Source organism: Cimex lectularius, unplaced genomic scaffold (genome assembly GCF_000648675.2).
Source record: "Cimex lectularius strain Harlan isolate CLEC.00 unplaced genomic scaffold, Clec_2.1 scaffold289, whole genome shotgun sequence".
Lineage (NCBI taxonomy): Eukaryota > Metazoa > Arthropoda > Insecta > Hemiptera > Cimicidae > Cimex > Cimex lectularius.
The window spans coordinates 328,537-349,685 of NW_019392889.1; the positions used below are offsets into that span (position 1 = coordinate 328,537).

At 32.7% G+C, this 21,149-nt stretch overlaps 2 protein-coding genes across 4 annotated transcripts in view; one reads left to right on the forward strand and one right to left on the reverse strand.

The window, feature by feature from the left end:
- Positions 1-10,947, reverse strand: part of LOC106666472 — a 27,608-nt gene extending 16,661 nt beyond the window's left edge. Inside the window, exon 1 of one of the 2 annotated variants that reach the window (XR_001340434.2) lies at positions 10,529-10,947. The gene's annotated coding sequence lies outside the window, so the exon portion shown is untranslated. The remainder of the gene's footprint in view (positions 1-10,528) is intronic. The other variant, XM_024229083.1, reaches the window with a different exon arrangement.
- The window catches only part of LOC106666473 (scavenger receptor class B member 1-like), a 99,224-nt gene that overhangs the window by 46,893 nt on the left and 31,182 nt on the right, over positions 1-21,149 (forward strand). The window contains exons 1-3 of one of the 2 annotated variants that reach the window (XM_014393694.2): positions 3,994-4,094; positions 13,722-13,772; positions 14,804-14,911. In XM_014393694.2, coding sequence (XP_014249180.1) covers positions 4,010-4,094; positions 13,722-13,772; positions 14,804-14,911 — 244 coding nt within the window. In that variant the 5' untranslated portion in view covers positions 3,994-4,009. Of the gene's footprint in view, positions 1-3,993; positions 4,095-13,721; positions 13,773-14,803; positions 14,912-21,149 lie in introns of those variants that run through there. The other variant, XM_024229084.1, reaches the window with a different exon arrangement.

Sequence of the window (21,149 nt, forward strand, 5' to 3'; positions counted from 1 at the left end):
GTTTTTGAAGGTCGTTCAATAAAGACGATCTCATGATGATCAATTTCGAAAAAAAATCTCTTAACAAAAAATCATTTTTCAGAACTTTAGATTATAATGAAAAGGGAATATCAAAGACAGTATTTTTGTCATAACCCTTTCAACAAATCGCTGCAGAATTCAGGAAAATTTGGTTTTATTCAGACGATCCTTGACTAAATGTACTTGGAAGTAATTTAAATTTTCATTTTGGATATTCTTTCAAATCAAGTTGTCATTGTTCCACTAGCCTAGTTGAACCAGGCATTGTTTCATATCTTAAAGTTTGGGTTATTTCAATACATTTAAATAGTTATTAGAGATAGGGTTATACATGAGAATGACAGACAGTCGTGTCCCAATATTTCATATCACACGACGTAAAATATGACCATCTCTTTGGGTCGCGTCATAAAAGCCGTCAGTCTGGAAGAAATGGGCAATAAAATTTTAAATAAAAAATTCACCAGAGGCGTTTAATCGGACTCCCTCTTCTTCTGAACTCACTGTTCATTCAGACTCATTCACTTTCTCTTCAAGCGAGTATATGACAAATCGCTCTTTCTCAACTGTTTTATATCGCAGACCGGCATAACATGTGTCGAAACCTAAGGGAAAATTCAAGATGCATTTTGGTTTTGGATATTTGAAACCTATGTCACATGGGGAGGTACAACAAATTTTAATTTTATTTTGGTGATACAAGCTCAAAAATGTTAGATTCGAGTCGATCTAGCCAATGGACCCCCTAGTGTTTATGTAAGGGCATTTTGAGGTTATCATATGAGGTTATTTGACGATTGTTAGTAGGATAAGAAAACAAATATGTAACATGTATTAAATGAGATTTTATATATATGTACATAAGCAATTACAAAAACCAAAAGACTTCCAGTAAAGTATATCCAAAAAACCTTTCGCTTTAAAAAAATAATTTTCGTTATAAGCACTCTTTAAGCCTCTTAATACAAATTTTTGTAGAAAAAGCAATATGTTTTGGTCGGATTCGCCGGGGAGGGCAATTTTTCTCTCCAATGTTCACTGTTCCACAAAAAATATTTATTACTTTGTATAAGTATTTATTCAGTACAACGAAGAAATCTAAAAAGCTAAACTGAACTCTGGCGGAGATTCTGTGAGCAAATCACAGAAACATCTCAATGTGATTGCACAAACAAAACCCTAGCCAAGGATAGTACAAGGAGGCAGTTCAGGCAGATCCTTTACACTTTACACTACTACAGAAGCTTTACACAAACAGATTCTCTTTCCTGATTAAAAATCACTTCAGAAACAGAAATAATCCAGGAAGAAATACTCCTTGAGAACTCAAAACCAAACCGACCCACAAAGGACGAGTAGAAAGTTTTTAAAAAATTTTTAAAAATTTTATAAGGGTTCGCAACATCAGAGGTCATATAAACCGATGTTTTTGAAAAAAAGCCCATTTGTAAGTATGTTGGGTTGAAAGCAGGGCCGCTGGATTCGAACCCAGGGCCTTTACCTTACTGTGATGAGCGCCGAGGCAACACCTAAACCGTTGCGGCCACCGACGCACCCTTCTGAGTAGAAAAGAGTCAACTTAAAGCCATAAGCAGGGACGTGAGAAGTTTAGCCCATATAAGGCGTCAGGAGTAGAGGGAATCTACCCAGCGCCACTACAAAAAGGTCAAGGCATCATCATGCCTTACTGAGAGAGTTTCCTGAGAATATTCAGATCCTGCCTAGGATGGAGCTACATCATAAAAGATGGAGTCCGAGTGGAGTACATACCAAAAGTAGGACGATCCATCGACTACAAGACCTATCATCCTCACATCGTTAGTGTTAAAAATATTAGCAAGACTGGTAGAGAACCACATTTGAGAGACAACTGAAGAACTTCGCATACCAACCTGTGTAACAGATAATCAAGTCCAAGGACAAGGAGATAGAAGCTACACAGAGCTTCGTAGATATGGAGGGAGCTTTTCACAGCGCAACGACAGCCTCTCTATATAAAACAATCAAAAACAGGAATCTCGGAAAAAATCTGCCAATGGGTGTAAGAAGGCCTACCGAACAAGATACTTATATCCACCTAGGACAGGGGATACCCACGGGGGGGAGTTTCTATCAATCCTGGTAGACGAACTCCTACAAACATTGGAACAAGAAGGAAGACCTGGCTAGGCAATAGGACGACTTTGCCGTAGCGGTAAAGTGCTGCTCTGAAGACATCGTACTGGACCGTGTAACACGAGCCCTCATCCTGGTTGGCACGTGGTGAAAAAAATGGAAGAGCTATCTATTAAATCCACAGAACTTCCATTCACAAGGAAGCCTAAAAGCTAACAAAAAAACTAAACGGGGAGATCCCATTTTCCAAGGAGGCCAAATATCTAGGAACCACACTAGACCTGCGGCTCACATGGAATCACACATAATTAAAACCACACAGTGCCAAAATTTACTCTTACTCTCTCTCTCGTGTTAATTGTAAGAGAGGTCGTTCGCGATCTAAATTTGCGCGATTTTAAAATAAAACTATGTTCATTCATTCTCTCTCTCTCTCTCTCTTTCTCTCTCTCTCTCTCTCTCTCTCTCTCTCTCTCTTTTTCCCGTTAATTGTAAGAAAGGTCGTTCGCGATCTAAATTTACGGATTTTAATATAAAACTATGTTCATTCGTTCATTCACAAACACACACTCTCACTCACTCTCTCTCTCGCTCGTTAACTGAAAGACAGGTCGTTCGCGATCTAAATTTACGGATTTTAATATAAAACTATGTTCATTCGTTCATTCACAAACACACACTCTCACTCACTCTCTCTCGCTCGTTAACTGAAAGACAGGTAGTTCGCGATCTAAATTTGGGAGATTTTAAAATAAAACTTTGGTCATTCATTCATTCACTCACTCTCTCTTTCTCACACACTCACTCATTAACTCTCTATCACTCACACATGCACACTCTCTCACTTACTCTCTTTCCATTTTCCACGAAACAACTTTGCTCGGTGAAATAAAACTAAACAAAAATTATCAATCAATTTGTACCAAACTCTAACGTTAAAATCGCAATCCTGAAAAGTGTTTTGTTTTTTATTTATCCAGTTTTGCCTAGGGGGTGCAAAATTTAAGGATTATTTCGTTATACTCCACTCTTATAATGTTTTATTACAGTATTTATATAGACAAAAGTTGTTTGTATATCTCCAGTGTTATTATAGCACAATAATAACAATAAAACTTTGTTTGCAAAAATATGAAAACCATGCGAGCAAATTCGAGGTATTCATTTAAAAAAAAAATCATTGACAATAACACTCCTATAAGAGTATATATTTTTATATATATTTTATATACAGGGTGAATTGCTACTCGTGCTACAAACTTCTCCAGTAGATTCTTCACCCTAAAATGAACAAAAAAGTTCATATTGTCCATGGTCCGANATCTAGCACTACCAGAAAAGTTATTGAAATCGATGCTTTTCACGTAAAAATTCTCGTTAAAAGTAAATTTTTTAAAATTGTACAGTAAATTTATGAAAAAATTGAACATTTGTATAATTCAAAATGTTTATAATTACTAATTGGGTTGATTTACTTGCAACGAACGTTGTAATTTTGTGGTATGTTGTTTTTTCTTAAATAAATCGCTAAGTGTCAGGCTATTTTTGTGACAATTTCATATAAGGCGGTTTTTGAAGAAAAACGTCCCGAGTTAGACTAGTGTGGTACTTGGTACAAACTACCTTACAGCTTCAAGTTAATCGTTTTCAAAATTTTCCATCTATTCACGTTTTGCCCTCTGACGCAAATCGCGTCCCGGGGTTTCCAAACCCCCGGCCTTTTAATTGAAGTATTTAACAATGCGGCATATCCGGCCCTCTTAGAACTGAAGATGTACAACTCAAGATCTTGGTGAAAGGTGTACCGATTGGCCGTGTGGTGGTGGGTTAACCTCGGGGACTTTGGCCATCTGACGTAGGAGGGGCGAGTAAAATGAAAGAGAGTCGGCATCGGTTGCAGTCTTTAAGAACCTCATCGACAGACAACAACCCCAACGGTCCTTACAGATATACATCATGTGAGTGGTGAACAACAAAATTTAAATAAATTTAAACAAATAACTTTTAACGCTCGAGAAGTAAAATACAAGCAAAAAAACATCACAATTAATTTTTCATCAAGTTTTTATTTTTCTATCAAAATCCTATTTAAATATTTTATTATTTTCACTATTAAATTTATATAACAAATAAATATAAATAAAATAATATTAGGATTATATTCAATAGGAATAAACTTTTTTTATTTATTTTTATAGGAGACTGAATGTTTTTTGCTGGAAGTACATAATTAAAATTGATTTATAATTTTTATTTAAAGTGTGGCTGAGTTGAAAAGCACTAAGACCAACTAAACACTGAATTTTCTAAAATTTAATTTTTATAATTTTTGACAAAGGCTAGAATGTCCAATGAACCATTTGTGGGTTTACTAATGTTTACAGGATTATTACTAATGTTACAACACCAAAACTGGTCGAACCGGTCCGGTTCATGTAGTAAACTTTGAACTCAACAATGTTAAATTGAAGCCAAAGATTTCATGATATAATTAAACGTTAAATTATGACTTCATTGATAGACAAGTTAAGAAAATTAATTTAAAAAAAATGTGAATAGTGCAAACTTCAAGTTTGACGATATGCAATTATTGTAACAGATAATCAAGTCCAAGGACAAGGAGATAGAANTTTGATTCTCGGCGCAAATGAATTGGCCATGGAGAACTTTAGTGAAGATATACTTCATTTAACTTATTAAATTCACTAGTTTTTCTGGTCCACCAGACCGCATCTCACGATTTCTGAATAATTATCGATTAACGGTCACTAATCACCACACATTTTGACAATATGATTTATGCTGGGTGATTGAATAATTTTGACAGAAATGATTTGCCTTTTGAGAAAATAAATTGTCCAATTACAATTTAAGTTTAAAAATGAATTATAAACTTAAAAAACGTCGTAATTTGTCTATAAATAATCAAAACTAAAAAAAAAAAGACACAAAAAAAAAATAATTGGCAATAGTAACAATCCAAATTGAGTTAATTTTTCCCACCCCTATTTGGTTTTTGGCTTTCTCCACCCTCTTCGAATTTTGTGTTTCTTCGGTCCTTTTATAATTAAAATCACGAAAGCGATAAAAATCCAAAATTGCACTTGTTCCAAGTCTATCTGATCGTGAATATACTCGATTCAATTTCGCGAATAAACAATCGTCCCCTCCTCCAGTGGGTCAATGCCTTTCCTTTTTTTATTTACGCTTTATAAATTTGACCGAATCTTTATTAAATTTTGTCTCTATACGGGAGTTTTTCAACATACTTTACTTAACCTGTATGGTCGTCTTTTCAAATTTTCTCAAGATGGAATTTTTTTTGTTGGAAATACATAAACCGACACTTAAATAAAATATAACCTCTGACTTCTCAAATATTCAAAAACTTATAAACTGCTTAAAAAAATTCTGATCTGTAAATTGTCTTCCAACTACTAGCATTTTTTCTTGATTAAACTCAACTGGACCAACCTTTTAAAGTATTTTTTATTTTTGGTCATGTGTTTCGGAGCTTATGCTCGCCCCCTCATAGCACAGCAGTTAACTTAAAGCAAACAAAATAAAAAAAAATCATCTAGAAGACTTTTACGAGTTTCTTAACTTTTTGCCTAAAGTTTAAAGATTTTGTAGGTTTTTTTAATAAAAAAAGTTACATACAGTAATCTTTTTACAAATTTTATATATTTCGAACCCTGCTTCATGTTCAGTATACAATAATCTTTATAATGATTCAGATCTTAAAGTAAGATTTTGTTGGTCCGGTTGCCCCTACCAATGGACTTAAAACACACGTACTTAATTTATCAAATATCAACTATCTCTAATGTTCAAGTAATGTTCAATTACTAAAGATTTAATTTTTTTTATAAAACAAATTTAAAAAATCCGTTTGATGCCTGGACGATTTTTAGTCCAATTTGATACGACCTCCTATTTACATATGCTCATGGGATACTCTGTATAATACACATATGTCTAGCTTATACAAGTACTTTATGGCAAATTACAAACAAATCGGACGAAATTTCTAAATGTAAAAATTTCTTTCAATTCCAACAAGCTACCATACTTTTTCCACTACGGCCGACAAAAACAAAACTACGAAATTTATCAAAGCTCAGTTATCTCTAATGTAATTTANGGAAAATAATATGTAAGGACGTATTAAATGAAAGTAGATATACAAAAAGTGACAAAAACCAAAAGACGCTTTGAGTAAACTATGTATATATATATATATATACATAAACGAGAGTATTTTAACTACGAGGATATATGAATTCTCGGGCTGCCGGTGTTTTTGGAAAAAAGCTTATTCGTAAGTAAGTTTCCTCCGGGTCCTTTACGTTACAAGGATGAGCGCCTAAAATAAAAATAAAAAGGTTGGTGCAGTTCAATTTCTTCAGGAAACCTGTAAATTATTGTGTTTTTTTTTTATTGCAAATGAATTTCGATAGAAGAAAAGCGAGATTGTGACCCCCTCCCCACGTGCCGATTGATATTGCATTAATTATCTTTTGAGTAACATTGGAAAATTTACATTTAGCGTGTACCAGCTACGCTATTAAAAATATAATTGATATTTATGGTATGGACGACGTGAAAATTAATTATCTCACCTACCACTGTATTTACACTTGTAAATAACACTTAGCCGGTAATTATGGCGGATAATTTTTTTTATTAAATTGTTCTGGATTGAATGAATTGATTAATAATCGAATATCATTTATGTTTTTTTGACCGTTTTACAAATCATACAACGGTTTCAAAATATATACAAAAGGCAATTTTTTACGCTTTTACTATGAGTGACAGGCATTTTTTGAAAATTTCCCATTGGCATATTTAACGCGTACGGACTATATTTGATTTCCAGTAAAAACGCCACAACCGGTTTTACTGATGACTAATTGGGGTAAACAAAAATCGGTACGTCCTTCGTTAAAGGAAGTACGATATCGGCGAGAAGGGCGAACTTTGGAAATATCGTCAATCGCCGTACAAAGGTCGGGTCATTTCCTTTTTTGGTTCTACGGTTGCAACTGCTGTTGTTGCAATTAATTAAAAAAAAAATCAAGACAATGTCGCCTGGTTTTGAACAGAACACACGGTCTGGGTGTTTTAAAAAAGCGCAAATGAGCTCCAATGCCAGCCACCGCTTATTGACGTTTCACAATTCTCGCATTTATTACTTCATACGAAAATCCGTGAATTCTTTGACGTCAATTATTTAAAGACGGCGAATTTCAAAGAACAATTTAGATTGTTCCAGCGACTCGTATATTAAAATCAAGACAATAATAACTGAACTTCAATTAGTTGATATTTTATCCTTGTAAGATAAGTGCAGTGACATCAATCGCACAGATGTCCAGATCTTCAGGTCGTCTTAAATGAAAAAAACTCAAAATTCACGAAGGCAGTATCGCAGAAATCGCAATGCTTAAAGCCAAGTTAAATATATCCAAGAAAGATTAATGTCTAGGGATCATCAATTTTTATGCACCTCCAGAGAAAATTCAAAGATGCGTTTTGATTCAAAGCCTGGAAGATTTCTAAATTAACACTTTCAAGGGAAACCTTGGGACTTGGAATCTTCAATTTTAAGTAATCTTTTTGGTGGTATAATTTTTTAAATATAATTGTTTTTTCATTGTTGTACATGTATTTCAAGGTTTTTATATACCAATCGATTTATTTTTGTACATAGGATAGGTAAACAATATGTAAGGACGTATGAAATGAAACTAGATATACAAAAAGTGGCAAAAACCAAAAGACGCTTTCAGTAAACTATGTAAAAAAAATTTTTTTAAAGAAAAATTATTCGGATTCGTTTTAAGCACACTTTAAAGCCCTTATATACGAATTTTTATAGCAAACAAAATTTAGACATTTTTAGGTTCGATCAGTCGGCGGGGGAACTTTTTTCTCTAATGTCAGGTGTTCCACTATAAAAATTCATAAGTTTCCTGAATTTTACCCAAATTTATGATTACTACAACTGGTGAAAAGCTGAATATCTCTTCATTTTTCTTGTATGAAAACGTTTAGTTTTTATGTCAGTATAAATTGTAAATATGGATAAAATTAACAAAAACTCCTCAAATGTTTTATTTTATATTTCCGATCTTGATTTATTTACAAAGGTCAGGTTTGAATCATTACGTATAATTTATATGGTTCTGCAAAGTTTCATGTACATTCGTGTTAAACTTTTTATTTATTTATTTTTTTTTACGAGGGTTCGCTACAGCGGAGGTTATATCAACCCTGGGGTGCCGGTGTTTTTTGAAAAAGAGCAGATTTGTATGTATTTCGGGTTCGAATGCAGGGCCGCTGGATTCGAACCCGGGGCCTTTACCTTACTGAGATGAGCGCCGTGTCAACGACTAAACCGTTGCGGCCACCGACGCCCCTTTAAACTTTATTGTGATTTTTGAAAGGATAAAAAGTTTTTCGTTTGATTCACCTGGTGCCTCCGGTTTTAGACAACAATTAAAACAAACTTGTTCATCATTCATCATTAAAATTTTGCAATTCCTCCAGATTTTATCCAAATTCAACGTTAGTACAATTGATGGAAAGTTGAATTTCTCTTGTTCTATCCTATATGAAAACGTTTAGTTTTTATGTCATTATAAAAGAAATGGATAAAATCTATGAAAACTCCTCAAACCGTTTATTTTATATTTTCGGTCTTCCTTTATTTACAATGGCCAGGTTTGAACCATTACTACAGTTTAAAATGTTCTAAACTTCTGTAAAGTTTCATGCAGTTTAGGGCACTCGTTTAAATTTAATACAATTATTGCGATTTTTGGAAAAAATATGTAGTTTTTTGGTACGATCCATCGGGGTAATTTTTTTCTCTCTCGGCGATGTCCTGCGATCCATTTAAAACGTCATAATTCCTATGTATTTTATTCAAATTCTACTTTAATACAACAGATGGAAAGCTGAATATCTGTTCTATCAGGCTATAAGATTTTTTTAAGTCATTATAAATGAGAAATATAAGGGTGAAATCGACAAAAACTATTCAAAATTTTTATTTTATATCTCTGGTTCTAATTTATTTACAGAGACCAGGTTTATGTCTTTTCTCGTACTCTATAAAGTAAAACTTTGAAAATTTACCTGAGTCAATTTCTTTTCAAAGTTATCACAATTTATACGATTTTTTTAACCAAAATTGTAGGCATTAGAAGGCGAAAGATTGGATAAAAAATGAATTTTGTTTTTGGATTGTATTACAAATTTGTGTTCTGGTGTTTTTTCGATGTGCAGAAAACGAAAGTCGAATTTGTTTAAATAAATGTATCAATCGCCTTATTAAAACTTCAGTTGAATCCTTGGATTATCCAGTAAAATTGGTAAAGCATTGTTTCGAAAATTTACACGACTGCTTAACTTCAATAAATCTTTCTGACTTTTTTTTGCCCTTTTGGACTAAAATTATAGAACGTTTCACTCTTGTCCAATATGGCCATTATTTCTATGGATATTTTTACAAAAGAGAGTTTATATGTATCAAATATCATGAAATCTTCCATAAAAGTACACATTTTGGTTTTTGTTCATTTCTATTTCTTGCCATTTTTAATACTTAGATTTAAAGACAAGTTAGTTATATGATATATATGTTCTATGAAGAAGTTAATCACTTTTGTGCATTGACCAGTTTTAATTTATTTGTATTTAAAAATATGATTCGCAAAAAACACACAATATTTTGATAATACATTTTCAATAGCAATCAGATAATAACTTAAGAAAGTTATTACAGGTAAAGATCCGTATAAATGAATATTTTGAATGATAAACACCCCGGTTGGCTCGGTTTGACATCAAAAAAATCGAAGGCCTGCAAAAGGAGCGCGAAGGTTTTGGGATCTATCGGCTATAATGAAGGTCAGGTTTATAATTCTGGACATTTTTCTTCCCTAATTTTTTTTTGTTTAATGCCAGATTTAATTTCTTCCGCGTTTCCTTTTCTTAATGTTTTAAATTGTAATCTTCCCCGAGTCGACTCAAATCGGAGGCGTGATTGGCCCTTTTTTTTACCCTAGTGTAATAGATTCGACATTGTTCTAGTTTTTGATCAGTTCTCAAATGAATTAAAGTGGCCAAAATAAAGCCAAAAGTTGCTTTATTAAATGCCTTTTTTTTTTTACAATAACCAAATAAAAATTTCAAACCATATCAAAACTTGCTGGAAATGACCTATTTATCACTTCGCAATTGCTTTTCAGTACTTACGAATTTTATTTATATATCAAATCTTAGATCGCAAAAATAAACAAACATACATGCAATTCTGGCTGAATGCATACTATTATTTTCAACATTCACATGCAGAAAAATGTATATAGAAGTTATATACCTGTTGTTGCTGTCAATTTCTTCTTATGCAATCGTAAAAGTTTGAAAAAGCCGTTCACCTTTAAAATTGTCTTGAAAATTATTATTTGAGCGCATGACCACAGGTTTGATAAGAACTTGTTATACAAAGTAATTTATTTTGTAGTTTTATCTTTGTAGGCAATAGTAACGTGTGGTAGCTTTTAAAATTAAAAAAAAATCTTATATGTAGGAATTTTGTCCGATTAGTGGAAATTTTTTCATGTAGTATTTGTGTTAGATGTAGATGTAGATGTTTCATTCGGGATGTGCAATTTAATGCGCACTTTAGAGTTATTATATCACCGTTCTGTGCTTACAGACCCCGGTGAGTCCTAGCTCATCAAGGATCTTTATTAGTTGGTCTAGTTTCAGTGATTGAATTTTTTCTATGGTTTTTTACACTTTCTTTTCCGGGCAAATATAGCGCCACGGATGGTTAATAGGTGTGTTGGTATCATCTCTGCATCTTTGCAGAATCTGCCGTGTTGGGTTATACCAAACTTCTTAAAATGTCCATTCAGTCGAGGTTTCTCCTGCTTGATGCATTCTGTTGTTACCTTCCAAAATTTTCTAGAGAGTTCTCGGATTGTTCATGTCCAATGAAAGATACACCTACAGAACTTTATTCAAACATACGTGAGTTTATGTTATTATATACAGGGTGTCCCACGAACATACGTTAGTATTTACGGTCATGTCAAATTGGACAATTAGCCCCTATTGTCCAAAGTCATATGCTAAATTTGTTTCGAGTTATTGCACTTTTCCGGTTGTTCTTATTTCATAAAATGTTAGTCCTACGATAAATTTGATTACACCAATGGAAAGACCATTGAAAAACCTAGATCGTGTTGACAATAGCCTTTGGATGGTAATTGGAAATGTTGTTAGGGTTAATTTTCACATGAATTTTATTTACAAACTTATGGTCAGTTTTTAAATTTTAAATTTAAATTTTAAATTTAAATTTTAGTTTTAATCTTGCATAACGTATTTTTCTCAATAACACTAGCGTACACACTTACTTTCTCTCTCACACACACACACACACATGCTCTCTCTCTCTCTCTCTCTCTCTATCTATCTATCTCTATCTCTATCTCTCTCTCTCCTCTCTTACGTTTCTTCTTGATTTTTAACTATCTCTCAACGTTCTATCACACTCTTTCCACTAGAACTTTTTTATCTTGCATCAATTTTTTTCTTAATAGCTAACACACACCCAGTCTCTTTCTACCCTCCCTCATTGATTTTTTCATTTTGCTGCAACTATCTCTCAATACTCTTCCACACTCTTTCTTCTTTTTTTAATCTTGTATATTTTATTTTTTCTTCTTTATTTTTTCTCAATAATGCACACACTCTTCCTCTCGTTTTTTTTTTCTGTCTGTCTCTCTCTCTCTTTCTCCTCTCTCTCTCTCTATCCACTTTTCCTCCCTCTTACACACATACAACAAACAGACTAACCCAGGAACGTGGATCAACCTTCTAAAATTTTTCAAACTATATCAGCAGATATTCTATCTGTTGATACAGTTTGAAATGTTAAAAAGGTTGACCCTTCGTTCATGCGCGCGCGTGCAACACACACCCCTTACTACGTGACTATATTGATTAATTGTTAACATAAAAACAAGTGATATTTAAATTATTAATTTTTTATTTTAATTTGTTGAAAAGATGACAAATTGTGAAAAACACAAAGAATATTGTAAGATATGTGGTTCCCTTTGGAGTTACGTTTTTTTACTGGTACGGCACGTAGTGGTACCTGTTCTCTCATTAGTCATATGTGTGTACATTAAAAAAAAAGAAGAATTTATGTGACTGCATAGGACGGGGAATCGACCAGTGTTAAGTAACATGTGGTGTAAGTGGGTTATGTAAAGTGTGCCAGTTGGGAGACGGGGCTACTTCGAGGAAAGTGAATTCTCTTGAGAGCCGGAGGAGAGTGAAAGTGACACACCTTCGCGAACTCTGGCCACTCGTCCGGCCGAGATGTGCTGGAAATGCGTCCGATCGGGTCTTGAAAGTTGTTCCGGGGTCTTTTCTGCCAACAATCGATTATGTCATGTTCGTTGATCGGACGAGGAACATTAATAATTTTCGAGGACGGTCATGAAGGTTACAAGGTGTTCGTCTTTATTAAATCGATATTTATTGTTTGTCTTTCGGCGGTGACAATGACACAATTAACCTGGGCTGTTTGATGAGATCAAAATTACAACATCAATTCATCGGAAAGCTTCGAACCGGTTCACCTACAACCTTCATCTTAATCTCTAAGAATTCTTCTGCCTTCTTCTTCCGTTCACCTACAACCCTCTTCTGCCTTCTTCTCCAATATTAAAATTACCATGTCCCAAAAAGTATTTCCAGCAAACAACTCCCTGAAGTCTCCATTAACCTCTTGTAAATGGTTAAAAAAATAAAAAATTTATGGTTTTTCAATAAACAATTTTCTTCAACATTATGGGGGTGTAATTTAATTTGGTCAGGCAGAATCTTTTTAAATGAAACACGACCAGACGTAAACCTCTGAAAATATTAATATTCACGTAATATCAGAATCGTATAAACAATAAGACAGTACAGAAAACAACTCTGATTCATCATCAAAGAAAATTATTTACTATTAGTAGTCATAAGTCTAAACAGACTATAAAATTATAAACTAATTAGCAATTAGTTTATTGCTTAAAAATTTCTTTCCCCATTTCTATGTAAGTTCGACCTATTGCTAAGAAAAAAGGAAATATTTAAAATTATAATCCAGGAGGCTGATAAAAATGCAGAAGTAACCGATTGAAAATTCACTTCCTATGGGGCATTACGAAGCCAAAAGTGTGTAGTTAAGTTCCCAATTGGGAAAAACGGCTAAATAAATGTGTACGGAGTCACGGAGGAGTTTTTAACAAAAACTTAAAAACTTCCTGAAAGATATGGCAAGGTTTCCTGAAACACTGAGATAATAATGCCAAAGATGTAACATCTAGGAAGTAAATAGTCACATGTAGGTCAGTACCGCCAAGGTCTCCTAGTTTGAAATATCTCACCTTCTCCTCCGTATCAACAACCGTCGGTCACCTGAATCTTTTTGTATAGTTTACACAAATTTTATTTGTTTAAATTTTTCTTTTTGGTTCGGATATTAATTTTTCCTTTTTTTATAGATGAAATGGACGATCCCGAGGACCAATATTCTACAGACGGTCTTAAATTCGGTATGTATCTCTTTTTAAAAGAAACATAATTCCTCCGATGTATTATTTATGTATAGGGTAAAAACAAAACATCAAATTTAATGTAGAGAAAAGGATTTGTTGTCAAACACGGATAAGAAAAAAAGGAGCCAATTCTTGCTACACGGTTTACGAAATTGATGTTAACATGCTTTTACGATTTAGTAACCGTTGTCGGAGAGTGAATTATTTCGAATAACAAATAAGGAAAAGTCCCTTCCAACTGGGTTTTTGTGTGACAATTGAATTCAAACACTTTATTTGTTTATTTATATTCGCAGATTTAAGTCATATGAACCTTTCTTACAATCGACGAGTTGGATTTTACAAAATTAAATAAATACAAATTTTTTAACGTAATGTTGTTTTATTTATTGCTAACAGTACAAAACATACATTGAGAAAATAGTATAGTTATATACAAATCTTACAGAACTGTCCAACCAGGCGATAGTTGGAACAGAGACAAAATAAGCAAACAAAATAATTATGGTTCATAGATCGTCGTAGCTTTAATCAATTTTAGTAAAATTTAGCATGTAGTGTGTAACATACAATAGATCTGACATAGCTAAATTTTAAAGATATAAAGATCTAAAGAGGGAGAGGGAGAGNGCAGGAGAGTAAGAACAAAAGCAGAGTGGAAACGAGAAAAAGAAAAAACATAACATACACAAAAACCATAAAAAATGATAAAATGTTTATTAGACTAATAATTTACTATATCCATATTGAATTTAAATCCTTTTTGGATGCAAAGTGTTACATCTTTTAAAATCCGATATGGATACAGTAAATTATTATTCGGATACTATACAATATTGCTGATGATGTGTGTAAATTCTCGAAACGTCAACGTAAATGTTAATAAATAATAAATATAGGGAGTGAGGGAGGTAGAGAGAAAAAGAAAGTGTGAGAAAAGAAGAGGAGAGATAGATTAAGAATTATTGGATCTGTCCTAATGTTCTAAACTGTAATATTCTTTAATGTTTACGTTCAATTTTTTTCAGGCTCCGGGGAGGCAAGATTACTATCAGAAACGACTTCGAAGGGCACCCAAGTTCATCCACAGGTGAAAGTGATTACAAAAAAGAAAAAACAGCCAAACCATTACGACGGTAAGCCTAATAAGCAGTCGCATAAAATAATTATAAGGTTCAAAGGTTGGGCCGAAGGTTTTATCATAAAGGATAAGATGTCACAAGAAGGCTTTTATCGGGCGGGTCGATCTGTCACCAATGATGACATTGTCTCGTCAATGCCGGAAAGAAAAGGGCCGCCTTTCCGTTCTCTTCTTCCCGTCCCCGATTCATTTGTAATTCTCACGTTTGTTTTTAAATTATGATAGAAAAGGAAAACGGCCGGGTAATCCATAAAGCCATTATCTTTCTTACTTTCACTTCCTATTTTGTTCTCCGTCCTGAAATCACCACGGCGGTTCTTTGTCCCTGGCTCGTAATAAGTCTGCAAATGATCGAACACATGTCCTGGGAGTTTGGAGAATATTTTCCATTGTTTATAGAAAATTTTTAAACGGTAAAAATTACAATATAAAGTGTGTTATAAATTCATTACGATATGAAGTTTACCTCTGGTTTTTAAAAATTTGTCAACAGTAAGTCAGTATGCTTATTTCAATAGTAATTTCATGCTGAAAAAAGTCTTACGAAAACATCATTTTTATAAATGTGTGGTGTTTAGTGACTGTTAGTCAATGATTATTCGGAGATCGTGAGATGCGGTCTGATGTGACGGAGGTTTTGGAAAAACAATTTTCTTTATCGTGCCAACGTTTCGATCTTTATTGAGATCATCTTCAGAGCATGGGATTTATAAACATTCCTTGAATTTTACAAATACATGTAGGATGTGAAAAAATGAATGTATACAATGCTAGAAATTTTAGATTAAAAATAAATAAATAAATAAGATGAATTTATACAATGCTAGAAAATTTTAGATAAAAAAATGAATTTAAAATTTTAGATTAAAAATAAATAAATAAATAAGATGAATTTATACAATGCTAGAAAATTTTAGATAAAAAAATGAATTTGTACAATGCTAGAAAATTTTAGATTAAAAATAAATAAATAAATAAGATGAATTTATACAATGCTAAAATATTTTAGATTAAAAAAAAAATTTATACAATTCTAGAAAATTTTAGATTAAAAATAAATAAATAAATAAGATGAATTTATACAATGCTAAAATATTTTAGATTAAAAAAAAAATTTATACAATGCTAGAAAATTTTAGATTAAAAATAAATAAATAAATAAGATGAATTTATATAATGCTAGAAAATTGTAGATTAAAAAAATGAATTTATACCATGCTAGAAAATTTTAGATAAAAAAATGCATTTGTACAATGCTAGAAAATTTTAGAATAAAAAAAATGAATTTTCTAGCGTTGTATAAATTCATTTGTTAAAACTAAAATTTTCTAGGTTGTATAAATTCATTTTTTTCTAGTCTAAAATTTTCTAGCATTGTATAAATTCATTTTATTTATTTCTTTGTTTTTTTAATCTAAAATTTCTAGCATTGTATAAATTAATTTTTTCCCATTTTGTAAAATTTAAACAGTGTTTATATTTCCCAGGCCCTGAAGATGATCTCAATAAAGATCGAAACGTTGGCACGATAAAGAAAATGTTTTTCTAAAACCTACGTCACACCAAACCGCATCTCACGATCTCCGAATAATCACTGTTATAAATTTTAATTGCGTTGAAAAATTAGTGTGACGACCAGGACTCGAACCCAGGACATTCCGAACAAGTAGTCTTTCGGGAACCCAGATTCAAGAAAGATTGTTATTCCTTGTATAAACTTTATCTGACACAAAAAAATGTTTAAAAAATCGTTTTATCGAGTGGGCTCAAGTTTCAATTGCACTTCAGCTGGAAAGTGGTGCTCACCCATCTGACATATCGCTTTCAGATTAGCATCGGTTACGGTCAATGCAATATTATTAAAGTGAGAAAAAAATATTGGGTCAAGGGGAACTAAAATACTGCATTGTTGGACGTTTGACTTGCGATTGCATTTGAGTGATTCAATGTTATTAAAATAATTACACGTCGCACGTTTCTTCAATCTGCTATGAGCAAATAGATGATTTATTCAGCTAGAACGAGTCTTATTTTTGTTTTTTCAGTTCGATAATATTTTCTAGAAAATGGTGAAAAAGGTGTAAAATCGACAGTCATCAATGCTCATCTGCTCTCAACGCAGGATTCGGTCAATTATCCCGTGACCAATTAACAAAATTCCAAACTTGGTTATTATTTTGTCAAATTGGCTGTTTACAAAACAAAAACAAAAACTGATTGCCACCTGTTTCCGTGTGGCATTGGAACGGAAGCGGTGCTCTTTCTTTTGGAGGAAGCGGAAAAAGGCATGTACTTTTGTGATTACGAAGATTAAGAGGTGAATCGTGGAGTTGTGTAATTCTCCCTTCTTCCTTCCTGGGAATATTTCCCCTAGGATCCCAGATAGATATTTAAAAAAAATTGTATAAAATAAAATATCAAGATGATTGTCAATAAATTTACAAAATATTACTTGATCAAATAATAAACATAAGACTAGAAGCGGTATTCAATTAAGATTAAATCGAGTACTAAAGTGTATTAAAAAAACCTATGGCTTGAATTGCTATAGAAATTTCATTATCATTCCTCAAACGTAAATTTTAGCGTAACTTTTTCCGACAAATTGTGTAATAATTTAAAATCTAATTAGTATAAAAATAAATAGTGGTGGTCAGTACGGGTCACATGTAGTAATAAGATAGGACCATAAAATTGCCCAAAACGAACATTTCTGATAGAGGTTTCAGGTTGTTTCTTAACTCGAGCCAAGCGTGACCGGAATCATTCGCCTTCCAGCAGCTAAACTATCTAATTTCGATTGAATTATGTGAGGCAATTGTTCGAAATTTCAAACCCTGTTGGGGCAATGTTTAAGGATGAAAAAACATGCCTATCACGTTTTTAAGTGTTCACATTCTTAAAAGCTTTGCAAGTTTAAGAACTCGAACAAAAAACAAAATATCAAGTTAGTAACTAGCGCGCTTGTGATTGATTCTTAACCTTTTTCTAACTTTTTAACTAAGAAAGACAAAACAATTATGATCGCGATGAATTATCGCACGAGTAAAAGCTGAAATGGAAAACAAAAACGCTGCCATTGTTTCAGGGATCAACGTGCGACCTGTTTACACAAGCTAGTGATCCGGCTCGTTGAGCTTGATGTAATCGCAAATCAGCGTTTCTACATGTAAATCAAATGTGCATTGATACATTAATTATTATTATAATTTTAAAATTTTCTCAGTAAAGGGTGGTTCGCTTTTCGTAGGATAAAATTTGCCAGATGCACCCTCAAATGAAACAAAACAGTTCGTATGAACCGTGGTCAGATTCTCACCCCTTTTGCAGATATTCAACATTTTATCTGCAATACTGACACTAAACATCAGCATAAATAAAAAAATAACAACAATACAGAAGTTGTAAAACCCGATTTCAACCTACTAAAAAACAAAAAATTCCACGTAATTTGGTTGTTCACTATGTTTATTGTCTTTTTTTATGTGTTTCGTTCGTTCTTTACGTTGAATTTTTCTTACTTTTTATTAGGTTAAAGTTTTGTATTAGAACTATTGTTTTTGCCAGTGTTTAGTGTAGATATTTGTTTCAATTTTTCTCCTTTGTTATTCCCTATGTTTATTGTATTTTTCATGTGCTTTGTATGATTTTTACATTGAATTTTTTGTTCTTTTTGGGTTTTTTATTAGATGAAAGTTGGGTTTTACAACTTCTGTATTTTTTTGTCACTGTTTAGTGTAGATATTTTATTCCATTTTTCCTCGTTGGTTGTTCACTATGTTTATTGTCTTTATTTTGTGTTGTTTGTTTGATTTTTACGTTGAATCTTTCTTTTTGTGCTTTTTATTAGATTAAAGTTTTGTTTTAGAACTCTCATATTTTTTTGCCAGCGTTTAGTGTAGATATTTTATTCAGTTTTTCTCCTTTAGTTATTCACTATGTTTATTGTCTTTTTTCTGTATTTCGTTTGATTTTTACGTTGACTATTTCTTTCTTTTGGATTTTTTTATTAGGTCAAAGTTGGGTTTGACAACTTCTGTATTTTTTGTTTCTGTTTAGTGTAAGTATTTTATTCCATTTTTCCTATTTGGTTGTTCGCTTTGTTTATTAGGTTTTTTTTGTTTAATTTTTTACAGTGAGTGAGGGGATCGAAGTCACGATAACTTAAGTGGTTAGAGCAGCGGCGGATTTAGGCGAAGGTCGTGGGTTCGAATCCCGCTCGTGACACTAACTTTTTCATCTTAACCAAGACCTTGCATAATTAATTGAAATAATTGAAATGGTCAATTAGACAACTAAACGTAAATGGATTAAAATTTAATTTTTACGTTGGATTTTTCTTTCTTTTGATGCTTTTTTTATCAGATTAAATTTGGGTTTTACAACTTTTCTTTTTTTAGTTTAGCGTAAATATTTCATGCTATTTTTCTGCTTTGGTTGTTTTCTATGTTCATTATTTCTTTTTTATGTGTTTTTTGGATTTACTTTTTTTTGTTTGATTGTTTAATTTTTTTATTTTGTAATTTTTGTTAGGTTAAAATTGGGAAATAAATGTTGATTAGGTCAAAAAGTCGGATTACTTACCCCCCATTTTCACATCGTCACCACTTTTTTCCATTTAGCACAACATTTTTCCATTTTGGTTCGATGAATTAGAGAATAGAATATACCGCTAGAAAGCTTATTAAACGAATACGTTGTTAGGAAATTTGCCAAGCTGTACCGTGAATTTTTCCAAGCTTGCAAATTCAGTTTATTTTACAAATTGTAAATTTAGCAGTTTTTTTGAAATATTTAGTATTTGTTTTCTTACTGTAAATTAAATTACAAGTTCAACAAGGGTGTCTTCTTAAAGGAAATTTAACCCTCTTTTCAATGCTTTTTTTGAATTTCCACAGCAATGAATAGTTCAAGAGATATGAGTTGATTTTTGACGAAAACCGCGGTTGGTTGAAAAACATAAAATATTGAATATCTGCCAAAGAGTTGAGAATCTGACGGTATTCATACGAAAGTTTCTGTGGCATTTGAGGTGTAGAAGCATCTGACGAATTTTGTCGTATGAGTATCGAATCACCCTTATTCCCATTTTGAAGAGATAAATTAAAGCTATATTAAAAATAAACTCTGTTTTTTTATACATTGCGTGATGACTTGAGACTGAAGAGACCGAAACTTGAAACCTGCTTCTTGTGACTAGCCTTGAAACTGAATTTTGTTTCATTCATAAAGTAACGAACCAATATTGGCCGCGGAGCTTGTCTCGTTGATTGATTGATCGAGGTATAAACACCTTAACCACTTTTAAATGAAATAAGAGAAAAACACGAGGCTAGGCGGACCGGATAATTATAGGTTTAGAAATTACTTAATAAACGTGTCATCCATCTTCAAACTTTAATAATTAAGTAAGATTTTAACCTTACAATTCTGAACTTTCTTGATCCCTGTATCCCTGACCCTGGATAATTTTACATATCCTTGCCCGGGGTTCACGCGACAGTGGGTGCCTGCCAGGACGTGGTTATAGGACTATGGGTAACAGCAGGTCGGTAAGCTTATCTGGCTGTGGGCATTTTTCAACTTTTTATAGCAAAGCAACTGTAGGTCGTACTGAGGCTCAATATAAACCCAAAAATCATGTGCCATCCATCAAGAGTAACGGATAGTTAAACTGGAAAAGTTGCTCGATGTGTGTCCAGTAATGAGAAGGTGACATTGGCTCTATATAGAGGGCGTGTAGGGATGCCACCATATATGAGATTGTACTCGAACCCGGCAGCTTTGTATCTCCTGTTCCGATTTTTGGAGTATACAGTGCTTGGTAGATATCACGTTTTGTGTTTCCTTCTGTATATATTGAGATTGATTGCATTTATAAGACAAGATGTGTAGTGTTATAGAAGGTCGATGCTGGTTGACTACTCCATCGACCTTCATTAAATTAGATGTAGACTTAGAGTATTTTTATTGTATTTAAGCATAATACACTGACAGGCAAAAAATTCCACTCACTTGTAACATAACTTGATTTATATATATTTTTGTATATTAATCAAAGTTTCACGTTTTTTAACGTTTAATAACTGAGCCTTTCTCTAAAAAAGTAAAAAGAAGTAAATTGCTGAGAAAAACGCAAAAATACTGACAGATAAAATTTGATTTAATTAGATTTTTAATTAACATTTCAATGTCGCATATTTCCTCCACTTGCCTTAATTACATCTCGAAGA